Source organism: Nilaparvata lugens, chromosome 1, assembly GCF_014356525.2.
Source record: "Nilaparvata lugens isolate BPH chromosome 1, ASM1435652v1, whole genome shotgun sequence".
Classification (NCBI taxonomy): Eukaryota; Metazoa; Arthropoda; class Insecta; order Hemiptera; family Delphacidae; genus Nilaparvata; species Nilaparvata lugens.
This window is the reverse complement of record NC_052504.1, coordinates 1,012,014-1,037,792: the sequence shown is the minus strand read 5'-3', so window position 1 is coordinate 1,037,792 and position 25,779 is coordinate 1,012,014. Positions and strand designations below refer to the sequence as shown.

The 25,779-nt window shown below is 33.6% G+C and overlaps 2 protein-coding genes across 2 annotated transcripts in view; one reads left to right on the top strand and one right to left on the bottom strand.

Moving 5' to 3' along the window:
* Nucleotides 1–1,034: 1,034 nt before the first annotated feature.
* Nucleotides 1,035–17,775, top strand: LOC120351127. The gene is made up of 4 exons (XM_039427222.1): nucleotides 1,035–1,841; nucleotides 5,699–5,798; nucleotides 8,959–9,181; nucleotides 15,564–17,775. Exons 1-4 carry the CDS (start codon nucleotides 1,828–1,830, stop codon nucleotides 15,773–15,775), a joined length of 549 nt encoding a protein of 182 aa, XP_039283156.1. The 5' UTR covers nucleotides 1,035–1,827; the 3' UTR covers nucleotides 15,776–17,775.
* A 1,178-nt stretch (nucleotides 17,776–18,953) lies between these two features.
* The window catches only part of LOC111048985 (polypeptide N-acetylgalactosaminyltransferase 5), a 35,401-nt gene continuing 28,575 nt past the window's right edge, over nucleotides 18,954–25,779 (bottom strand). The window contains 2 exon segments of the mRNA XM_039426927.1: nucleotides 18,954–19,061; nucleotides 22,667–22,786. Coding sequence (XP_039282861.1) covers nucleotides 18,972–19,061; nucleotides 22,667–22,786 — 210 coding nt within the window. The 3' untranslated portion in view covers nucleotides 18,954–18,971.

Genomic DNA, 25,779 nt, shown 5'->3' with positions numbered 1-25,779 from the left:
TCAGCTGACAAGTGATTACACAGATGTGTGGAGAAGCCAGTCTATTACTGTATTTGTATAAGGTCTATAGTTTCAATCAAAGACCTTGAAGAGATATGCATCTTTAAGCTGGGTTTACACCAAAGTTATTAATAAAATCTTGATAACTTAATCCTTATAGATTCTATTAGATTGAACGCAAGTTGACAAACACACATGTTCATCATGTGTATGATAAGTTATGTTCAATCTAATATAATCTATAAGGATTGAGTTATTATCATTTTGTGAATAAATTTGGTCTAATAGCAGCTTTAAGGTCTTTGATTTCAATATTTTGTTTTGCAGTCATGTTATTATTATGCGTGTCCATCAGTATCAATATTCTCACATTCGAAAAAACTAATTTAATAGGTGATTAAAAATAATCAAATGATCTAAATAATGCTGAAGAAATTATAATATTTTTGATTGAAAAAAAAATAATTTTCATTAGATGGAAAGATTATCACGGAACTGGATAAATATTATATAAATTCTGGAATAGAAATATATTCTATTCATTGTTTAAATTAACATAAATATTAATAAATTATGGAATACAAATTCAAACGTGAACTGATTTTGTTAACATTTAAAACAGTTGACATCAGGTACTTGTGGATGAGAATACTGCGTGAGGTCTACTGTTCACAGAACTACTAGTTATTAATATAAATAAATATGGTGTTGCTGGTTCATGTGATGCTCATTCATGCCATAACTAGACCACTGATGATTTGAAACCTAGCACAAATATGTTGAATTTACCAGAGTTGGTAGTGGGTTTTTTTATCCATCAATTACCTTTATTCAATATTTAAAATTATAAGTAGTTAATATATGGTGATATATTTTGTATTTTTTCAACATAACCTACTAATATCGGGGACCGAGATTCGCTCTGGAGTACAAAAGCATAAAAAATTAATTACGAAAGAAGAAATTTTAATAACATTCATAGTTCATACAGAAATGTTCTATCTAATCACAGTAAATTGTTGTAAAAACAGGGTTTTTCGCGATTTTCTCGAAAACGGCTCCAACGATTTTGATCAATTTTATACCTAAAATAGTCATTGATAAGCTCTATCAACTGCCACAAGTCTTATATCTGTAAAAATTCCAGGAGCTCCGCCTCATCTTTGAAAGTTTGATTTTAGATTCCCAATTATCAGGCTTCAGATACAATTTAAACAAAAAAATTCAAGAGGAAAAGATTGAGCATGAAAATCTCTACAATTAATGTTCAGTAACATTTTCACCTAAAATTGAAAAAAAACTCGAAATTCGAGAAAATGTGATTATTTCAATTGCAAACTGTTGGCAACTGAAGATTCTATTAAATCATTCACTATGAAGAGATAGCAGACATCGTATCTCCAGCGTTATTGTCCAGTCAGCAGCTGGGACAGATTTTTGAATAGTAGACTTGAGATGCGCGAGAACACTAGCGTCAGGTGATCAATTTTCATTACGGCAAGGAAAGTTGTGTGAGTGCGCCACACCAGATTTTTATGTCTATATTGACTGGACTAATCATCAAAAACTGATTTCCTTCAAGACTGGTCAGCTCGAGTCGAAAGCAGAGAATTGGATGAAAATTCATTAGGAAGTGTAGATGGAGGGCAGAAGGTTATCTCTGACAATATTGATAGTAGCCTACAGCAGTCTCAGCTACCAATAGTCTAAATAGTGATGGAGCATTATTCCAATAACTTGTATCCACTTGCTGATAACACCGCAGATGACTTTAAATAATGTCAGTTGACTGACAGCCATCTAGGAGAAAGTATCCAGCAGATAATCATGTCTTGTTTACGGTGAGTGAACCCAAAAACTGTTCTACTTTTAAAACAATTTCCTTGGATTCGAATATAAAATTTACTTGATGTTGTTTTCCATGAGGAAACACTATAAAATATCTGTGATTTAGTTCAGACACTGTGTATCTTGAGAATTAAGTGTAAGAGAGGACCGACTGCGCCCTAACTCGTCCTCCTAGGTATAAAATAAAGGCAGTCATTCATTCTTTCTTTGTAAATATTAAAAGAAACGCATAATTCTTATGAGAGGCCGATGAAGCTTCTCCTCTGTAGTGGAATGCATTCCTTATTTCATCAAAAAAGTAAGTGTTTTAAAAATATTTACAAAGATGCACATAGTCTAAACTACAACAAAGTAGAGTTTACCTTCATTATAATAAATGTTTTCAATATTAAGGGGCAGACCAAAAAATAACTCCACAAGCCGTAATGTTAACATATGTACGCTATATGTACCTTTTATCAGAGATCTATCCAACCGATCAACCTGATATTTTGAACACTGAATAACATGACCTATTTACATAATTTAGCACAAGCTTTTCAGTTTTCAACCATTTTTTCACTAAATATGATTTTTTTGCTGAATGACTGCTCGAAAACACAGTATTGAATTACAAAAAGGCATATAAAATGGAATTTAAAAGTTATTTCTGAATTACCTCTCGCTAAATTGTTCATAATAGTGCTGAGAAGTACTGTAAAAAATTTTAGACGTCTACTTCAAAGAATTCCTGAGAAAAAGGTACTTATGTTAACATTACGGCTTATTGAGTTATTCTTTTTTTGGCCTGCTCCCCTTAATTACTCCATTAACATCTAGTAAACACCAATTTTTGATTATCAGAGTAATAAATTAATAAATAAAATTCCGGAAGACTTTATCAAGGATAAGAAACAAAAACCAAATTGAAATTATAAAATCGTGTACTTCAAAGGAATCCTAAGAAAAAGGTACATATGTTAACTTTACGGCTTATGAAGTTATCTATTTTTTGGCCTGCTCCCCTTAATTACTCCATTAACATCTAGTAAACACCAATTTGATTATCAGAGTAATAAACTAATAAATACATTTCGGAAGATTTTATCAAGGATAAAATAACAAAAACCAAATTGAAATTAATAAAATCGTGGGTGAAACAAAACTATCATTTTAAAATTGAGAATTGAGTTGGCTGAATAATTTTGGCAATATTAATTATTGATCATTGTGTAAAAATTATTAAAATTCGACTATTATTATATTATTTTTCTGTGCATTTATATTTTTGTTATCAAGTACTTGGATTATTGATAAAATTCAACATCCATAGATTATTATCCATCAACAGAATGGTTCATTTGTACTGCTGTTATTAGATTAAAAATGTATTTTTTATTTTTAGAACTCGTGGCTGGAGCTCAAGGCTTCTTTTTCCAGTCACGCCAAAAACTATTGTATTTTAATGATTCTTTTTATTTGTAAAAATATTTCTTGTATTTGGCAAATAATATTAATGCAACTGAGTATCAAATTCCTTTTTAAGAGCAATACTTCAATTTTTCGTAAACTGCGTACACATTTAAAGTTACTGAGGCAAGAAAATTAGCTCTGCAGATGCATGCATGGATTTGCACACAAAACAGAAAATTTAAATCCTATATTGATATTGGACTATTCTTACTCAGTGATTATGAATATTGCCATTAGAACTTATGGAAATATTATATTTTCACTTTCACTGTTGTGTGAATCCAGCTTGATCCTTCATCGTTAATGGAATAGGCCTGGTTTATTTTAATAATATGAAGGCTTTATTAGTATGTAGGCTATAATATAATTATATACCTCGACACATATATTATATAGTGAGGTATATTTTGTAAACCCTGAATATTGTTATATTATTGAAAATGTATGAAAAGATTCGTAATGTAATGTATGTATGAATTTATGAATAATAAAATAGAAATAAAAATAGAAATCCAAATACCCTTTTTAAAATTAGGACTAAATAATTTCAAAAATGGTAATTACATTTCTATGTTTATTTATATTGAAGAGTAGCCCTAAAGAAAAAATAATATTTAGCCTTTACGTAGGACTTTTTATGAAGAACGTTGCTAAGCAAGTATGAATCTACTATATACGGTCCTACTTGTCAGTTCCCATAAGCAAAAATGTTCAAAGATATGGACTTCTGAATAACTGAACTGAAATGAGCAAATAAATAGAAAATATCATAAATATTATCAATATTTAAAAAATAATTGTCAAAAATATTATCAATTATTATAAATATTATTTTTGATGAAATAAACATCTATTATATTCTATTCTTATCCATATTTTTGCGGTTCGTAATGAAAAGAAACATTGAAGAGCATTTATTTATTCTTGAAACTCTGCTGTATCGAAATCATGTATCTCATGACCACCTTCTCATTATAAAAATTAATCATGACTCATATATGAGGGTCAAAGATGTTGAAGCGATAGAGTAATATTTGAAAAGTAATTTCTCATTTCAAATAGGATTATCCCCAATGGATAAACCTACTGTCAAATTATTATTGTAAGAGAAATATTTAGCTACTTTCATAATTTTCATCAACTCTATAATTAAAAGTTGGGGGTTTGAAGATTTAATTTATTACGAAACAATACAACAGCTCTTGAGGGAGTTGGAGCCAGGGGGTCACTAGTTTATTTATTGGAACCTCAAGACTGTTCAGTACACCTTTTTTCATTATTTAAAATGGATAATCTTCACAATTGTTAAAATCATTATAAGAGTGAGAAAAAGTGGCAACTGAAATTTTTAAGTGGTCTAATAAGCGAGTCATGGGTTGTTGAAGTGTTGAACTCAGTTTTCTTTCCATATCATCAACGGTTGGATAATATTTTTCAATATAATTGTTGAGATCATTATAAGAGTGAGAAAAAGTGGCAACTGGAATTAAGTGGTCTAATAAGCGAGTTATGGGTTGTTGAAGTGTTGAACTCAGTTTTCTTTCCAGATCATAAACGGTTTCCAATTTTCCATTGGATTTTTTTTTAATACATTCAGAATATCATTGGCTTTGTTCTAATATGGGGTTTTTCGCGAATTATGCCAAAATAAGCAAGTTATCGAATTTACAAAAAAGTTACCTTGTTATTTATGAACGATATGGGAAATGAAATGTTTTAGTTTGGAGAGATACATTTTTTGAATTTTTAAGAGAAATTCTGCTAATATAGTCGAAACCGTTTATGATCTGGAAAGAAAACGGAGTTAGCACTTCAACAACCCATAACTCGCTTATTAGACCACTTAAAAATTCCAGTTGCCACTTTTTCTCACTCTTTTTCTCGCTTGGCTTGCGAGAGGTACCGGGATCGGTACCCGGCGCCTCCAATTATTTTTTTTGGTAGAGAGTTAGTGGGGAGGATATTTTTAATATTCTTCCCAAAGAATGGACATTGATATGTCCAAAGCTCCGCCAATTTATGTAGGTGCATAACAATATGATTATTATCTATAGTTATTATATTACAAATGCTTTTTCATATAATATACAGTTCAATAGTTATTTTCTTAGTCTATATTATGTAAATTCATCTATAACTTTGCTGTATTGTAAGCTATTGTATACAAGTGTATAAGCCGTATATATTGTAATCTACATAAATAAAGTACTCAATCAATCAATTATAATGATCTTAACAATTGTATTGGAAAAGATTATCCAATTTAAATACCGTAATGAAAAAGTGTACTGAACAGCCTTGATTCCATACATTTCTATTACAATCATTGAAATTGTATTTATTATTGTATAAATGCATTTTCTGGAATAAAGAATATTTGAATTTAATTCTTTTACAGGCAAATATTCAAACTTTGCATCCTATCGGCTTTGATCTCAGTCTCATTCAGTGAGGATCAGACTTGTCCTACGTTCACTAAGTCTGAGGATGTCACCAAGGTAAGATCATTTTGGTAGAGAATAATTTTTGGTTAGCTACAATAATTTTTTGCTACAGCCTTGAGGTTTTTTTAGTTCCTATTAATAAACCGGTAAAAGTGGTATAAGATTATCAATTTTATAAATAATAAGCCTACTTAGGTCTTATTACAAGACTTTCATTCTTTATTGATTCATACAATAATTACATCATCAAAATGATAGGGAGAGAAAAAATAAGGTAACCTTGTGCTATTTCTCTCACAAATTTAGATAAAGTTACACATTATAGTCCGAAATAGGTTAAGTCATGTAGTTAGTTGTTCACTTCACAAAATTTTCAGCCCTTAATTATTCTCACAAAGTAGATTTTTAAATTTATTGAATCAAAGTTATGGGAAGGGTGCTACAATTCCCATTTGGGAAAAAATAAGGTAACCTTGTGCTATTTCTCTCACAAATTTAGATAAGGTTACACATAGTCCGAAATAGGTCAAGTCAAAATAGTTGTTCACTTCACAAAATTTTCAGCCTTTTATTATTTTCACAAAGTAGATTTTTAAATTTATGTTGGCTGTTATTGAGTCAAAGTTATGGGAAGGGTGCTACAATTCCCATTTGGAAGAACTGTCCATAATGCAGAAATTAATAATTAAATCTGTTTTTAATAAACCCAGATTTTTCCAGACAAACCTTATATTTTATCAATTTAATGTTTCAACAATTAGACAGTCATATGCTGATAATGTAAATTGAATATTTAAAAAAAAATAGAACCAATTTTCCATGCACCAACAACTCATGAATAGACATTACAGCTTGAGACCTACTTCAAATAATTATATGATATAATATAATACTAATATTGAAACATATTAGACGGCAACTTATTTATCTAAGTACTATATAGGCCTAATAATCAATAAAATTCCAGATCATATCATCTAAACAATGCTAAAATTACAAAGAAAATGAAGCAGGAAATCATTAATTGGATAAAAAGCAATCATTTTTCTCAATCTTTAAATTATTGTAAAACTGTTACCTGCATTATAATTTCACATTCTATCTACCTTCTTCCAACCCTGCCTATCTACCTACCTTCTTTCACTTCCCTATCACACACTCTTCCCTTTCAGTTATACCTTACCTGCCTATTACATGGGAAACCATAGTTGGCAAAGTATTTTGTTCTTTCAGCACACCACATATTTTTAGCAATATTAATTTTTTATGTGTTATTTGCATTGTTACTTTTATTGTAATAATTATTGTTCAATTGATTATCGCTTTTTCTCATTGTATATTCTTGTGTGTTGTGAATAGATTCAAATTCAAATTCAATTGCTAGAGTTCTAGAATTCAATTTCTTTCAGCACACCACATATTTTTAGCAATATTAATTTTTTATGTGTTATTTGCATTGTTACTTTTATTGTAATAATTATTGTTCAATTGATTATCGCTTTTTATCATTGTATATTCTTGTGTGTTGTGAATAGATTGAAATTCAAATTCAATTGCTAGAGTAAATAAAAATACTATGTTCATTATTATCATCGTTTCCACACGTCTGAACCTACATAGTTTTTGAAAAGGCCTCTCCAATATGCAAACTGTATTTCAGAAATAATATGTTATGTTAGAGGCTGCTTTATTCCGAAAATAAAATTTTATTAAAACTTTGGTTCAAGATTCAATTTTTATTTATTTATTACGTTCCACAATCACAATATCAAATTAATGATTGGGAGAGAATCGACAGGATAAATCCAATACTGTTTCTCTCCATAATTGTCATTAAATATTAAAGACTCATTCTCTGTGATAACCATATGGGATAGCCTTATCTGCATGGTAATTGTTTCAAAAGTAGTCCTAAATATTATGTGTTCCAGTCAGTAGTGGTGAGTTATATAGAGCATAAAAGTTGTTGATTAGATGACAATGACGAAGTTGTGACGTAATATCAGAGATCCTATTGTTCAAAGTTCAACTGTTTTAAACAGATTATTTACATATTCAGTACCAATATAAAGTGTCGATGACCTCTTCATATAATATTGAATTTTTCATGTATAAATTTTCCACTGTTTTCAATCCAATATATCAATTATATTCCATATCGTCAGTAGGCTACATATCAGAGATAAATTTCAAAACTGCCTAAAATATCAGAGGCTCTAATAAAAAACAAAGAGTTCATTATATATAAATTATCTAGTTTTCTTGTTCATGATATAAATTATCTACTTTATTTTTTTTAATAGGAAGGTGGTCATGCGATACATGATTTCGATATGAATTTTCAAGAAAAAAATGAATGGTGAAAACCGCACATCGATATCTCAAACCGTTCAGAAGACATAGCCACCTCTAATAAAAGGCCTACGATATTGTAACGTCGCAGTGTAGGCCTAGAATCTAATACATGATTGGTGAAAAAGATTTAAAAAAATACCAGCTGATCTTCTTCACTAATCATGTATTAGATTCTAGGCCTATACTGCGACTTAGCAATATCGTAGGCCGGGCCTTGTATTAGAGGTGGCTATGATGATATTGATTAATAATGTGAATAACATCTGAACGGTTTAAGATATCGATGTGCGGTTTTCACCATTCATTTTTTTGAAATTTCATATTGAAATCATGTATCGCATGACAACCTTCCCATTTAAAAAAATAAAGTTTTATTCAATATGGCGGATCCAAGATGGCGGACCAGATTCTTGAAGTCATAGTAAAGTAGTACTTTCAATTTGAAAGGTATCCCCAATCACACCCACCTTTGAATCACAATCTTTTATGAGATACTAAGCCGTTCTCATACTTTTTTCTCTCCTTTCTGTTTTGAATAGTATTGATTAATAATGTGAATATCTTCTGAACGGTTTAAGATATTGATATGCGGTTTCCGCCATTCTTCTTTTTTCTTAAAATTCCGTATCGAAATCATGTATAGTATGACCACCTTCCTATTTAAGAAAATAAAGTTGCATTCAATAAGGCGGACCAGATTTTTGAAGTCATAGTGAAGTAGTATTTTCAATTTGAGTAGGATCCCCAATCACACCCACAATCAAATTACCTTTGTGTATGAGTTATTAAGCCGTTCTCGGACTTTTCACCCACCTGTATGTCTTCAATAAAGAGATTGATTGACTGATTGATTGAACAGCTGACCGGAACCTGGTACGTCGTCCGAGGAATTGAACATAAAGCAGTGAAGCAGAGTGTAACAAACAAAGCCGCAAAATCATGCCCACAATTGAAAATCGAAATCGAGGCGTCCTCTGAAGTGAAGATTTCTTGGCTCAAGAAAAATACTACAACAGAACAAATCAACTATTTCCGCATCAAAGGAGACAAATCCAACATATTGATTAAGCAAAGTAAAGAAGGTGAGTGTAATAATTTATAGGGTAGAAATGAAAATAAAAATCTAAGTACCCTCTTGTAAAATTATTATAATGGCATCATAAAACAATTTTACAAAAGGGTAGGCTACTTAGATTTTTATTTATATTTAAGATTAGCCCTAACGAAAAAAAAATTACATTGTGTAGGCCTACTATAATATAGGGTAGCCGTTAACTGAATAACTATGCAAATCTTGAACAGGATATCATTGAGATGCTTTTGGACCTTTCTTTATTTGCCAATAATCACAGTAATATGGGACCCATTCTATTTTTTTGGTAAATTTTGTGATTATAGTTTTATAGTCTTTGATATAGTTTTGAGATAATAGTTTTAGATGTAAGTTTTACGATTGCTGATGGACTCTATAGAGGTGAACCTTGAGCCTAAGCCTTGAACCTTGAGGCCGGTTACAGAACTCGACCGCCCGTCAGTGCGTACCTCAGTCGCTCTTGTATTTTCCATAGATATTCCATGTATCCGTACAGAGCAGGACTGACGGCACGCATGCGCACGGTCAGGACCGTGCGTTTTACACTGCGTACGAAGACAATCGGTCAAGCTCGTGCGCATCCGTTCCATCGGTCGACTGGCGCGCTATTGAAGCAAATAGAAGCTTTCAGAGCTGTACTGATCAGTAACCCGATCGCAACATAACCAATGTGCTGACACCTCTGCCCGACAATCAGCTGATATTGAATTGAATAGCATAATGAATGAATTTAATTAAAGGTATAATATTTGAATTCAGAGTTTTTCTATACATTTCTTCAATCATTTCTAAATTTTTTATTGGAAAAATCATATATTATTATGTACATTTATTTGATCCGTAGCTTAAAGTGACTGCAAGTATTCCCAATGGTGATACAAGCTCGAAATAACTCATCAAAATTTCTGATGGACATTCTGAGGTAGTTAAAAAATTGATCTTCATCCCCAAGCAATGATGTATTTAATGGTACTAAATTCACTTTGAAATGCTCTTTGGGAGACCATCGGGTGAACTTGATATCTTCTTCTTTTACTCCTCTGTTCAATTACTAGGATAATAAGCTGCAATTAAGCAACTTGTAAACGCGTCCATTTTGTGAGTAAGATCAGTTCGTTCGTCAGGAGAGCTCTGAATGTGTAAAACCGATGTATGGATGCGTATGGTCAGGATGGTACATACGCACTGACGGTCGGTCGAGCTCTGTAACCGGCATAAAGCCTGGTTTTCATTAGTAAAGTTAGTGGTAGAGTTACCTGGGCAAGTACTAACTATCTTGTGAACCAGTAAGTAGAGTAGAGTTAGCTCGGTAGAGCTAGTAGCCTATGCCAGTTACTCGACCACTAAGGCTCAATTCACACCTACGTGACTCTAGTCGAGAAGAGACTCGACTCTAGTCGAGAGCATGTGTTTCCAAACGGTGACACTCAGACCAGTCGATTCTAGTCTCCGCGACGTCACCATTTGAGAACACATGCTCTTGACTAGAGTCGAGTCTCTTCTCGACCTGAGTCGCGTAAGTGTGAGTTGAGCCTAACTCTACTAGTTAAAACCAGAGCTGAGAAAAGTAGGGATACAGCGGTGACGATGTAGCCGTACTAATAAGCGGACAACGATGTGTTTTCTTTAATGAGTGTTCAACACCGTCTCATTATACGCTTACCTTGTTTCCTCTCTGAAAGCACTGAGTCGACTGAGTCTAATCGACAAATTGGCAACTGCGCTTTTTTCTATGACTCTATTAATCAAGATTCAAGATTGTTTATTGCCAGAACAACTTTACATTGTATGAGCACGTCAAAAAATAATAATAATAAACACTTGTGAAATAAAAGACTGTAATTGGCTGATATTCCTCCATTTCTATTCACCCGCATATCCCTCCAAGTCGAAAGTTGTTTTAAATGGGCTATAACCACTGGCGTCGACTCTATAAGGCCCGGGTGGGCTGGAGCCCTCCCAAAAAATATTCTGGGAGCTGAGCCAAAATGTGATCAATTATTTATTATTGTGAACAGAAAATAGTATTTTGATAACTGTAAAATATTTTTTATTTATTAAGTTTATCTATAGCCTATAAATAAAAATCGAGCCTCAAATTTCGAATTCAATAAATGTTTTATGTGTGCACCGAATTTGATGATTTTTTTTAGTTGGGTTCATTATGTTCAGGACCAGGTTATGGCCTATCAAATTTATCATCCGACTCCAGGACTCTTCCCGACGGTCCTTCAAAGTTTACATGTAATCCTTATGGGAGAAGATTTGAGAGTTTGCCACACACAGAAATAAAAATCAGCTGTTATAATCATTACGTCATCCAACAGCCGTCAATAGATAGTAGACAAGAGTGTGCACTGCTCCATAACCGCCCATGTATTTTATTTACTCTAAACGCCCCGACTAAAATCAAAATGACTGTTCTGTGTGTTACCATCCAGCAGTGCGGCCTCAGGTTAAAGACTTACATGCTATAAAAACATTTCTTTGTTTCGAATAATTGTGCTGTTTTCGGTGTTTAGAATAATTGATTTTAGTAAATTATTTATTTTGCAGTTGGAAAATTTATATACTAACATTATAACACTAAATGTTCGAGGAGAATAGAATCCTTTTCAGATAATAGTAATGAAAAATACAAACTGCTGCACAACTAACTAAGCACATAGGAAGTCCATATTGAGGTATATGTAAATACTGATTGTTGGATAATTTTCATAAAAATACAGGGTTATCATAAAAGAATGGTGCGGTTTCGAACATGATTTGAAGAAAAATCAAATTACGTACAGTTGATGTTGTTTATTCATCTAATTTGTCGTCTCAAACAGTTCTTTTACATAATTAATAAATTTCAATATGTGCGCCCTTAGTAGCACGACAAATGTCCAAACGATAATCAACTTCTCTCCAAACATTCCCTAACACTTCTTCCGTTATGGGTGTTATTGCTTCATTAATCCTGTTTTTAAGTTGTTCAGGTCATGAATAAACAATGTTTTCGATGTAACCCCACAAGAAAAAATCACAAGGTATCAGGTCTGGACTTCTTGGAGGCCCCAGCATAGGTCCTTGCCGGCCTATCCATCGATCTCCAAATTTTTCGTTCAAAGCGTCCGTCACCAATGTACTGAATTGTGGGGGACACCATCTTGTTAGAAATGAAGATGATGAATGTTTTCGAATTCATCCAGCTGAGAAAAGCAATAATTGATTAACATTTCGAGATACACAACTCCATTAATTATTGTTCTTTCAGCAAAGAAGGAATGACCTATTATGCGATTTTCAATCATATCACACCAAACATCAACTTTAGGCGAATCATGTTGTTTCTCAACGATTGCGAGTGAGTTTTCAGAGCCCCATACTCGTGAATTGTGTCTGTTAACACATCCACTCACATGGAGAGTACCAGTTTGAATACCAGTTTTTTTTTTCAGTCTGTAAAAATTATAGAAGGGAAATTAATGAAGCAATGACAACCATAACCGACGAAATTTTAGCTAATATTTGGAGAGAAATTGATTATCGTTAGGAAATTTGTCGACCGACTAAGGGCGCACATATTGAAATTCATTAATATTATGTAAAAACTGCTTGAGACGATAAATTAGATGAATCAACAACATTAACTGTAAATAATTTGGTTTTTCTTTAAACCATGTTCGAAACCGTACCATTCTTTTATGATAACTCTGTATAGTGCGTCAGATTAAACTAAGGCTAATCACACCTGAGGAGGCGCAGCTTGATCAAAATTTGGGAACAGAATAGTTTTGGACTATGCCTGTTCTTCTTTCCTGGTCATATTCATATAATTCGTAATAATTGTATTAATAAATAAATACAAAGAGTTGATCTTATGGATGTTGCCTTATCACAACGTTCCACGCCATGCCCGATTCAGTGTGTGTGAGCTCTTGCATTCAAACCAATAAGCAAGAAGCACCTGGATGCGAAATGCCGCATCGCACCTCCTCAGGTGTGCATCCAGCTAAAGTTTGCCATGAGATGCATTGACTATTCGGCGGTACAAAGTTCGCCGGGCCAGCTAGTCTACAATATTAATCAATGTCAATGTTAGAAGTTAGAACAATATATAGAATGAAATACATACTTATAAATAAAGAAGGCTCACATAAATCCAACATTTGATTCCAAGCAAATTGTCCAATTTCAAAGCCAATAAGTTGAGAACATAATTATTCTCAATGTTCTTTTAACAGGCCTATTCTTCATTACAGGATTAATGTTAGATTACAGGTTTACTGTTTAGTGTTTACACTAACTTTCAATGTTGTTATAAAAGAACAATTTAACGATGAGCCGCATTCATTCACTTGAGAAGTTGAAGAAATACTTCAAATAAAAAACTCCTTCAACAAATTTTATGAGCACAATAACAATCAAGTTTTCATTTTATTTCAGTCAAAAATAAATTGCTACTCAGCATACAAACAAATTTTATTGTGTTTTGAGATTCTCTTCCCTGGTTCACCAATACTGTGTGATAAGTAAAGTAAATTCGTATGGCTTTTGTTGGTGGGGAGTCCCTTGCGGGAAGGTCCCACCGCCTGAATATATAATTTAAGCCGTCAATGGGCCTTACGACTGTCATACTTCAGCCGGGACCGACAGTTTAACGTGCCCATCCGATAACACGGGAGTGATCTGGTTAAAAAACTTTTGGTATTAAGAGGGTTTGAACCCGGGATCTCTATGCTGCTACGCAGGCACTCTATCCACTAGACCACGGATCACTCCGTTCAGAATGTGTGATAAGTGAAAAGGCCTGATTATATGAAAAATAATCGGTTTGAGTGACAGTAGATTCTACAAGACTTAACCTATTTCGGACTATGTGTAACCTTATCTAAATTTGGGAGAGGAATAGCACAACGTCACCCTATTTTTTCTCTCCCTATCATTATTTTAATGATGTACTTTTTTATGAATCGAAGAATAAACGAACAAAAAACATGACAGAACCAATTTAAAATCATCTTACTAAATCAAAATGCCTCTAAAAGCTAGTTTTTTAATGGTGAAATCAGGCCTAAAAAAGTTTCTAGGCATATTAAAACTTTAACATTTTTCGGGGGTGAACCCCCTGGACCCCTTATGTTTTTTGGGGGGGATTGGAATACCCTCTTCCCTTCCAGACAACAGACCGATGAGCCCACCCAAAGGTTTTGGTAAGTCGGCGCCCATGCTGCTCTTTAAAAATCAATAATTTGATAAATATTTTGTGGTCAAGAGTCACAGCTCTTGCTGAAAGCAGTGATGTCTCACTTTTATTAGTGCCTTATGTTACTTTCCTTGTCCTATTACAATAGGTAAGGAAAGTATTGCTTTCCGAAAAAAATTAAGGTACCTCAATTTCTAAATTTCTATACGTTTCAAGGTCCCCTGAGTCCAAAAAAGTTGTTTTTGAGTATTGGTCTGTATGTGAAAATCTCTACAATTTTAATGTTCAGTAACATTTCCATCTAAAATTGAAAATAAGCTCGAAATTCGATAAAATGTTATTATTCAATTGCAAACTGTTGGCAACAGTTGATTCTATTAAATCTTCCACTACGAAGAGATTGCAGAGCTCGTGTGTCTCCAGCGTTATTGTCCTGTCACCAGCTGGCTCGGATCTTTGAATAGTAGACTTGAGATGCGCGTGAACACTAGCGTCAGGTGATCAATTTTCATAACGGCAAGGAAAGTCATGTGAGTGCGCCACACCATATTTTTTATTTTTCCTACAGTACCTTGAAAAGTGGCCATTGCTGCACTGATTACAGAACGCAAAGAATCACTTTTCCGCTCTAGTGCGGGAAAAATTTTTCTGCACTCCAGATTTCAACATGACAACGCAAAATAGTTAGTAGGTTATATGGAGCAACAGTGCAGCAAAATCAAAATGAAGTTGGTAACAGTGACTGGGCTGCTATAGTGAGCAGAGGTGCAACGAAGCACAACGAGCAAATTATTAATATATATTATAACCAAGGACAACATTTTATTCAATTTGACAATAAATTAAGGTTTTTATCAATAATAAAATTACACAGAAAAAAATTTGATGGATTTCAGGCAATTTTACCCATAATTACCCACTTTTCATATTCAATGGTAACTGTAGGAAAAATTTAATGTGCAATACGTGCGCAAAGTTCCTCTGCTGCACTCAACAAACCATTCCGCCCTCGCCTACGGCTCGGGCGTAAACGTTTCGTTCGGTGCAGCAAACTGTCACTTTGCGCACTAGTTGCACAAATAACTATTGTGTATTGACGTTGTCTTTTATTCTATGAATGTTATGGCAATAAAATTATATTTATTTATTCAATAATATTCTGTGTTCGTCTCACTTTCAGGAAATAAACAAAGCATCGAGCGTATTCAAGTTTTGAAGTTGGACGATAACTACATAACGATTACGATGTGTGACCTCGGGAGCCGAGTTGCCAGCGCTGTTTTGAGCCGAAATCCAGTGTTTGATGACTCACATGTGTCAAGAGCTACAAATTTACTAACAGCTCAAGGACTGAGTGTTCCAAATGTCTATAATAGGTGTACTGGTTCATGAAAAGTAGGAACAGTACAACGTTAGTGGACAGAAGGTTGATCACTCACAGGTGTATCATTCAAAGTGGTGGGGGAACGCCAGCGTGACGTCACGTGTAGTACAGTAGTGATAGAGTAACCACACTGAGCATACAGTTTATTCACTGTATCTTCAAATACATCGTCTTTTAAGATTGACCTACAACTTTAAAATTTTCTGTCTTCTTCTTCTTCTGCTTCAATCGTAAGATTGGTTGGCAGCTTTCCATCTTTGTCTGTCCAGAGCCAGCTGTTTTAATTGGGTATAGCTCTGGACCCTAAGATCCCGGGTTATCTGCTTCAAATATTGTAGTATTGTAAAATATTCTGTACTTAATAGAAAATGATTCACCGATTCTAATAATGTAGTTAAATATATCAATTTTATAATTGATTAGACTTGAAACGTTGTCAAAAATCCACTTTAATTATATAAAAATTAATATTTTACAGGAGCATGCTTTCGTGTGTGCTCACACAATCATCATCAGCTGTAAGTTACAGTACAGTTGGGAAGTAGAAAGATTCCAACTTAACAAAAACAAAAGCAAGAGCTACTTGATTATTTTCATATCAACATTTGATCATTGAATATATCAATTTTAAGTTCATTCAACATGTACAAATAGAGAATGAAATTGAAAGTTTTTCAAGAATCTAAAAACGTGACATGAAAAAATTAATAAGCTGGAAAAGCGTTAGTAGACAACGTTATACTATTATAATTTCAGATTAACCCATTAAACAATCTTGATTAGCCAATGTCTTGCAATAAACCGATCCCGATAAATCCGATGCATTTCATTCATAATGCACTGAACACATGTTCTACAAATGTACTACGGAAATCAAAATATCTCATCCCTAAAATTCACAAGCTGACGTATAGCCAAACTATAAAATATAATAACGACCCAGAAGATGAAGAAACCTTAAGGGTTTGAAAGGGTAGGTTAAAAGGTTAGGTTTTTGATTTTATAAATGGCAGAATGCTTGTATTATTCAAATGTTTTGATAATTATTGTAAAGCAGAAACAGATGTCAGAACATGTTTATGTCATATAATTTGACTATACGTCACCGTATGATTTTCAAGAATGCGATATTTTGCCTACTTTGTACTAGACCTTTGTCACGGCTGCAGTTCTCCCACTCCAATTGCATGTCAACTTAAATACTATATAGATGAGTGACCAACTTTCTGTCTACGAACTATGGGAACAGTATATCCTATATATTAGAAAGAATAATATCTTCTTCCATAGAGCTGCGAATCTATTAACAGCTGAAGGGCTGAGTGTGTTCCAAATGTCTATATAGGTGTACTGGTTTATGAAATGTTAGAACAATTATCTTCTATAGAAAGAATAATTTATTCTTCCATAGAGCTGCGAATCTATAATAGATGTGTTCTGGTTCATGAAAAGTTTGAACAATATTTTTTGTTAAATATTAAATAATTTCCTATAGTAAAATAATATATTTTTCCAGAGAAATGTTGATACTCTGTTTATTTTACCATCGATAATACTTTATCTATGACTAGCAGAAAGCCCGTGCTTCGCAGAGTCTATTTAAAACTTGACAAACTGAAACTTGTCGTATTGAAATCTTGAAGAATTGAAAATAGGCCTATAACCATCACGGTTGATTAAGAATCTATAGGCTATGCAAAATTTCAAGTTAATCAGTTGAGTAGTTTAGACGTGATGATGCGTCAAACATAATTATTCTATCTTGTACTTGTATGAGCCAGTTCTTTCCTTTATTATAGTATAGATAAAACATAAGATTTGTAATCAAGAAAACCTACAGTACGTAAAAAATATGACTATATTGGATAAGTAGCCTACATACATTTTTCAATTACAGAAAGCATTTAAATGCTGGATTGATTCGGCGAAAAATTATTTTGTTTCTATAAAATATAAAAATCATTGTGCCTCATTTTATACATCTTCATTAAACGGATTTTGATTGTGATCTACGTTTTTTCATTATAATTCTTTAAAAACACTTCACTCACATATGCTACTTTTTAGCATATTAATAAAAACAATGTAAAAAATCTGGTGTTGCGCACTCACACAACTTTCCTTGCCGTTATGAAAATTGATCACCTGACGCTAGTGTAAACGCGTATCTCAAGTCTACTATTCAAAGATCCGAGCCAGCTGGTGACAGGACAATAACGCTGGAGACACAGAAGGTCTGCTATCTCTTGATAGTGAATGATTTAATAGAATCAACAGTTTGCAATTGAATAATCGCATTTTCTCAAATTTCGAGCTTATTTTCAATTTTAGGTGAAAATGTTACTGAACATTAATTGTAGAGATTTCCATGCTCAATCTTTTCAACTTGAAATTTTTCGTTTAAATTGTTTCTGAAGCCTCATAATTGGGAAACTAAAATCCAACTTTGCATGGATGGTGCGGAGCTCCTGAAATTTTTACAGATATGGGACTTGTGGCAGTTGATAGAGCTTATCAATGTCTATTCTAGGTATAAATTTGATAAAAATCGTTGGAGCCGTTTCCGAGAAAAACCCTGTTTTTGACAACATTATCTCCATTTTAGCGGCCATCTTGAATTGCATTTGATCGAAATTGTTCGTGTCGGATCCTTATTTATTGTAAGGACCTTAAGTTTCAAATTTCAAGTCATCCCTTTAATTGGGAGATGAGATATCGTGTGCATAGACGCACATACACACACACACACACACACACACACACATACATACATACATACATACAGACCAATACCCAAAAACCACTTTTTTGGACTCAGGGGACCTTGAACGTATTGAAATTTAGAAATTGGTGTACCTTAATTTTTTTCGGAAAGCAATACTTCCCTTACCTATGGTAATAGGGCAAGGAAAGTAATATATTCTTCCCAAAAGTTTTAATAATGGAACTATCAATACTCGTCGATCATCTGACGGACTGAGTATTCCCACTCAGGCCGGGACTCCTAAATACTTAGAAAGTCTTAAATATTAGAATACTTAAATATTTAGGAGGTCCTGAATAGGCCCAACACAAAACTAAGAAGAAGAATATTTTCACTGCACCGGTACTAATCCAGTAATTTTTCATGCTTTCTATCAGTTACGTTTATACAGAGTTAGGTATATGAAATGACATGGACCAGAATTTTTTATAAATACTGATTTATTCTTTCTTTTTGACGTCGACAGCAGGATATATGAAGAATAACATTAGTTGACCACTGAATACAATAAATGCCATGCCTGTCTGAATCTGAAACAAAAACGTAAACGGTAGCCAAATTATTCATTTTCAATCATTGAATTTGGGAAACAAACAAAAGTAGATGATTGATTTTCAATAATATTGATTCTGGTCTTAGAACAGCCAAAAGTAGAGAAAATTCACAGTTGAAGTTTGTCAAGTCATTTTGAATTTTTAAATTGTGAATTTGTTTTTATTTGCCTAAAACAAAATACAAAAAATAAATATAAGCTACTGCACTTAAGGCTGTGCAAAGACTAAAAATAAACTTTCTACTCGCGATATTTTTCAAAGTTTTTCTATTTTTATATCATCAAGCTATCAAAATGAAAAAGTTTTCTCAGGAAAACATCTTTTTCTGATCATACTTTTGAGATATGAGCGCCTAAAGTTTAAATTTTGGGACAGAACATTTTAAATTCGGTAAGAGATAAATCCATGAGATTTGCAGGATAGATTCTTCATGGTGTTGATCTAGTAAAACAAACATTTTCAGAAAATATCAATTTTTAAGATAGTTATTCAATTTTCTGAAAAAATAACCAAAAATAACTTTTAGTTGAGTCATTTTAGGTAAATTGAATAACTTTCTCAAAAATTATTTTCAGGGAGTTTTTGTTTTACTAGATCAACAATACCATGAAGAATCTATCCTCTGAATCTCATGGATTTATCTCTTAACGAATTTGAAATGTTCTGTCCCAAAAATTTAAACTTTAGGCGCTCTTATCTCAAAAAGTAATGATCGGAAAAAAAATGTTTTCCTGAGAAAACTTTTTCATTTTGATAGCTCGATGATATACAAATCGAAAAATTTGAAAAAATATCACAAGTAGAATGTTTATTTTTAGCCTTTGCACAGCCTTAACTTAAATACATACATAAACATTAAGAAACTTTTAATTTATTCAATTAGAAGTAATAACGAAATGATATCCTGGTCATAATACTAGTAGTTCTGTAAACAGTAGACCTCACTCAAGTATCTGGTATCACCTGTTCACCGGCTTCTCCAGTCATCTGTGTAATGCATGCAATGAATAATTCACTTGTCAGCTGATTGATTATGGATAACTATAATCTGATTAATCCTATCTTCGGAGTAGATAATATATATAGTGATATTGGAGTATGGAGGAAATTTCTTTTCCTTTAATATCATACTCAAAATGCAAAATTTCAAAAAACCTTGTGTATACATCGACGCGCAGTTATGAAAGGAATATTCCTGCCAAATCTCATAGAACTCTATCAACGCGTTTGGCCGTAAAGGCGTTACATACAGACAGACGAAAGAAAATCCGAGTTAAAACAAAGACCTCACTCCGTACGGTCAATTAAATGAAGATACGATTTAAGCTCCATGAGTACAATGGGTGAGGTAAAAACACCGATAAAAGGAAGATTCCTTGTGCGCCTGTGTGAGTCGTAAAATCAGCTTAATCAAAGTGATATAAATTCGAATTTATGTAGTGTTCAAAGATGTAATTTATAATATGAAATTGAAATATAAAAGTCAACGATTGTAAATAATTGAGGTTAAATTTATTTTATTTTATTTCCTAAATAGAGGAATTCTTAAACAATGAAGACATCGTGCGGCCGATAAAAGCTGGCAGAATAAGATGGATGGGGCATATGTTGAGAATGGGAGATGGAAGAGTGGTGAAATGTATATGGAAGAATAAAATATATAACAAAAGAAGAAAAGGTCGACCAAGACCTGTAGAGTGAGGAGTAAGTAATAATTTAAAAATAAAAGCTCCTTCTTATGTGGAAAAAGATTGTCTGTCTTTAAATGGTATTTCAAAAATATTCTCCGGGTGTAGAGCTACCTCCTCCAGAAAGAGAAAAATAGAAGTGTTGTGAAATGGGAAAATATAGAGTATATACCCACACTGGAGAAACACACATACAGCTTCATAAGCCCGCACACAATCTCATGACGACCAATATAGTCTGTCAGTATTTATTTATGAAATAGAATTATAATAGGCCTACCCTTTGAAATTAATAAAATAATAGATTAAGAATATAAATTATAACAACTAGTTTCAGAGTTCACACCAACGTCAGGTACAATTTAAAAGGGGACTATGATTCTATTTTATAATAAATATCGGGGACCGAGCTTCGCTCTGGAGTACAAAAGCATAAGAAATTTATTACGAAAGAAGAAATTACAATACCGTAACATTCATACAGAAATGTTCTATCTAATCACAGTAAATTGAGATTAATTCGCAGAGGAATTCAAAATTTTTTCTCACAAAGGCCCGGTTGCACAAAGCTGGTTAAATTTTATTCCTGATTAACTTCACGTGAACCAAATCAGAGAAGACCATTTCAAAAAGATGGATCTACTGGAATTAATCAGGATTGAAAATAACCCGGCTTTTTTGCAAAAGGCACTTAGCACCTGATTGAATGTTTACAAAAGTTCAACAGCTAAGTCATAATTTTGACACAGTCCCACACTCATGAACTCGCTCACTCACTTCAATCACCAACAGACGACAAAGAATTATTATCAGCTGTTTTCCCAAGGATGAATCATAATTATCCTTTTAATGTTCTTCAGCGAGTTTTCCCAGGGATGGGACGTTGGTAATCCCGTCCTGTCCCCAAACCTATGGATTGGGGTACAGTTAAGATTTAATTCACGAAAACGTCAACAGCCCCAAAAGTAAGTCTACTAATTTGCACTAACCTTGGAACTGGCGAGGAAGTGGACTGTATCTCGTGTGTAGAAGTTACTGCTGACGATATCCTGTCTTTATGCGTAGGCCTATATGATATTGTACATATATCATGAAACGGAACGAGGTAATTGCATTCAACTCGAACGCTACGGAACAGGAGAAACGGAACGAATAAACGTTGTTGACTTCTCGAGCACGCTTCTTGAAGTGATGGGTTGAAAGATAAACGGGGAGGATGAAGGAGGGGGGAGGGAGAGGTTATCTTGCCTCTTTGGGAGAGGGGGAAGGGGAGGAAAGCACAAACCAATCAACCTGCAATCAAGGCTGCCGATCCTCCGCGAATCCACCAGATGTAGTGCAATCGAATATTTATATTAAAAACGTACTATGTTCTGAATTTCGTGAGAATCGTTAGAGCTGTTTTCGAGATCCGGTGAAATACAAACATCCAAACATATAAACAGAAATTGCTCGTTTAATAGTATAGGATAGAAGAATGTACCTATATAGTGAGGTCCACGTTATAATGAAAGTGGATAAAGATAGGAAAACAGCGTTGCCGATCCTCCGCCTTAATTAATTATATTTCTACAATGTCGAAAACAGATTTGGCACCATTGCGGAGCTAGAAAAGGATAGTACTACCTGCTTTGTCGAATGATAGACAAGGATAGCAACACAAAGTTAATTAAATACTGTCAATATACGTGGACCGCACTATAGCCCTGAATTCACACATTGTAAGGAGTCTGTCAGTAATATAATACAGTCTATATGAAATCACGTTATAAAGTCAGCAACACTATAATGTTTATCAAATACTGCCATTATAACGTGGATCTCACTTTAGTGGAAATAATTGAGATGAAAATTAATTTTTGATAAAATTTAAATTATTTTATATATACGGACCTGTATTATAGGTTTTCCAATGATCCGGCCGTAGACAAACCATAACGCAGTTGTAATGGAACCAAAGAAAACAATTGGAAATGGTATTTCCTTTGTACTTTTCTGTCTGATGGCGTCACCCTGAAAAATTAAAACATTCAAATTCGAATTAAAATTTATTTTCTCAAAAAACATACACAATTATAATAATTGACCGATCGAAGTGAGGTCTAAGATTCAAGTCGACGGTTTGGCATTTCTATTAATGTTTAAATGTTTATATATTGCACATTTACGGCGAAACGTGGTAATAGATTTTCATGAAATTTGACAGATATGTTCCTTTTTAATAGAAGTAGAAAGGAGCCTCCTTCATACGCCAATATTAGAGTAAAATCAGACTATAGAATTATTCATCATAAATCAGCTGACAAGTGATTACACAGATGTGTGGAGAAGCCAGTCTATTGCTGTATTTCCGTAAGGTCTATAGTTTCAATCAGGTACGTGTGGATGAGAATACTGCGTGAGGTCTACTGTTCACAGAACTACTAGTATAATATTATTACATCTAAAAATCCTATCCCAATACGCCTATACCCCCATAAAATTTGTAAGAATACGGTAACAATTTTCTAATCTTGGAGATTTCTATTAAATCTCTGTTTAACTTAGATGTAATTATCACAGACAGATTGGAACAGTATCAACTGGTATACTAAAGTGCAGGTTATAATGGCAGTGGAGAAATATAGTAGAACAACGTTGCCGAACCTCTGTCTTGCCAATGCCTTCTATAGACTGTAGCTGATACAGGATTATTTATGTAATATCATAGAGAAACACTAGCGTAAGTAGATATCCCATGGTATAGGGCGTTTACATCGCAACTTTTACTGTTATCGTAAGCTGATAGTCCACGTAGTTCTTTCCTGTGAAGCTTTATGACGCTGGTAGTCTCTCATATTGAGCCGTTCATACACTCTTACTTGGTCAAAACAGTAAAAATCTACAATAATTTGCTTGAGATATAACAGTAAATGTTGCGACATAAACGCTCTATATCATGGACTATCTACTTACGCTATTGTTTCTCTATGGTAATATTTAATATGGTAATTAACTGTTCATTCTCGTTTAAAATAATCAATTATCTTTTATTAAGCAATTAATTATATTTTCAATAATTTCATAATGAAGTTTCATAGTTAAGATGAAATATTTTGTTAATGATTAATTCTACATTGTTAAAAGACGATGGCAACAGAGCAAAACGAGAAAGAGATAGCCGCTTTGTTGAATGATAGACAAGGATAGCAATACCATTGCTAAAAAACTCTGCCATAAGTGGACCTCACCACAGAAGTAGTTTCACCAAAAAATAGATGGCATAACAAGATATCCCATGGTATAGTTAAAGTTCCAAATTTCAAGCCGATTTTTTTAATCAAGCCGACTACTGCTTATTTCTACTGTTTATTATCACTGTTTGTTGGGGTGAGAGTGTGAGAACGGCACAATATGAGAGACTTCCAGCGTCACATAGCTTCACGAAAAAGAGCTTCGGTACGAGTTATCAGTGAAATTTTTGAATGAAAAAACTGGGATTTTGTCAAGAAATATCGCTTATTATTATGAAATAAATAATGGATTATTTTATAATAAATAAGTGATATTTTTTGACAAAATCCCAGTGTTTTCATTATGAGTAGATATCACATATATCTCACCAGCAACAAATGAAATTTAGTACATGAACGCCATATATCAAGAGATATCTTCCAATGCTATCTTTTCTCTATGGTTATACTTAAAAAATACAACTCCAATGATGAAAATGACATTATATAGAAATATATAATAATTTTCACCATATTCATAATAATTGTAGGCTAAAGCTCTATTATTATCACTTCTCCATAATCAAATTTGTTGAAAAAAGTTTTGTACAAAACTGCATTCCTTTATTAATGTCTAATAAATGTGTGGATATGACAATATAAAACTGTGTTTTCCAATTCTTCATAATAGTTATGGAAACAATCATGAATATGTTGGGGATAAGGAATCATACAACTATGACTTTAATTATAATAATCTAAATAAAATTGAGCCTCAAATTTTGACGTCAATAACTTTTTTATGTGTGCATCGAATTGATGATTTTTACTTTCCTTGCCCTACTACCATAGGTAAGGAAAGTATTGCTTTCCAAAAAAAATTAAGGTACCCCAATTTCAAGTTTTCTATACGTTTCAAGGTCCCTGAGTCCAAAAACATGATTTTTTTTAGTTGTGTTCGTTATGTTCAGGACCAGGTTTATGACCTATCAAATTTATAATCCGACTTCAGGACTCTTTCTACGGTCCTTCCAAGTTTACATGTAATCCTTAAGGCCATTCCACACAGCACGTGGCGTGCGTAGCTGGACGCACGCCACGCCGGCTACGCTAGCCACATGCCAATTCACACCGCCACGACTTTTGCGATGCTATACCGGCCACGTTTCCCGCAGTATGCAGGAAGATGTCAACTCCGACGGTCCGTGGTGTGAATCTGGATTTTCTTGTGGCTTACCTTGGTTTGATGACTCCAGCAGCAGCAGTAGTAGTGATAATGAGCTGGTTTTATTGTATTCGGTGACAGCACGGGACCAGTGGGTCCGTACATCCAATCAATAAAAAAAGGAAGACCTATGGCGAATTCCATCATTTAATGCGCGACCTTGAGGCTGACAATGATAGTATACGTTCTATACGATAGTATACGTCTAGTATACGTTCTGCGCATGCTCGGACCAAATGTGGCGGACACGTTTGAAAAGATCGCTCAGAGAGCGAACGGTAGCCACGCGTGGCTAGTATAGCAAGCGTTGCCGCGTGGCCGTGGCTGCTATGTGAATTGCTTCATTTGATTAGCTGGGAAGCGATGTTTTGAAAAGTAGCTAGCGTGCGTCCAGCCACGCACGCCACGTGCTGTGTGGAATGGCCTTTATGGGAGAAGATTTGTGAGCTGGCCACACAGAATTAAAAAGCAGCTGTTATAATCATTGCGTCATCCAACAGCCGTCGGTAGAAAACAGGATCTGTTTTTCTATTTTCTTTCTACTGATTCACAAAATTCAAATTCTAATA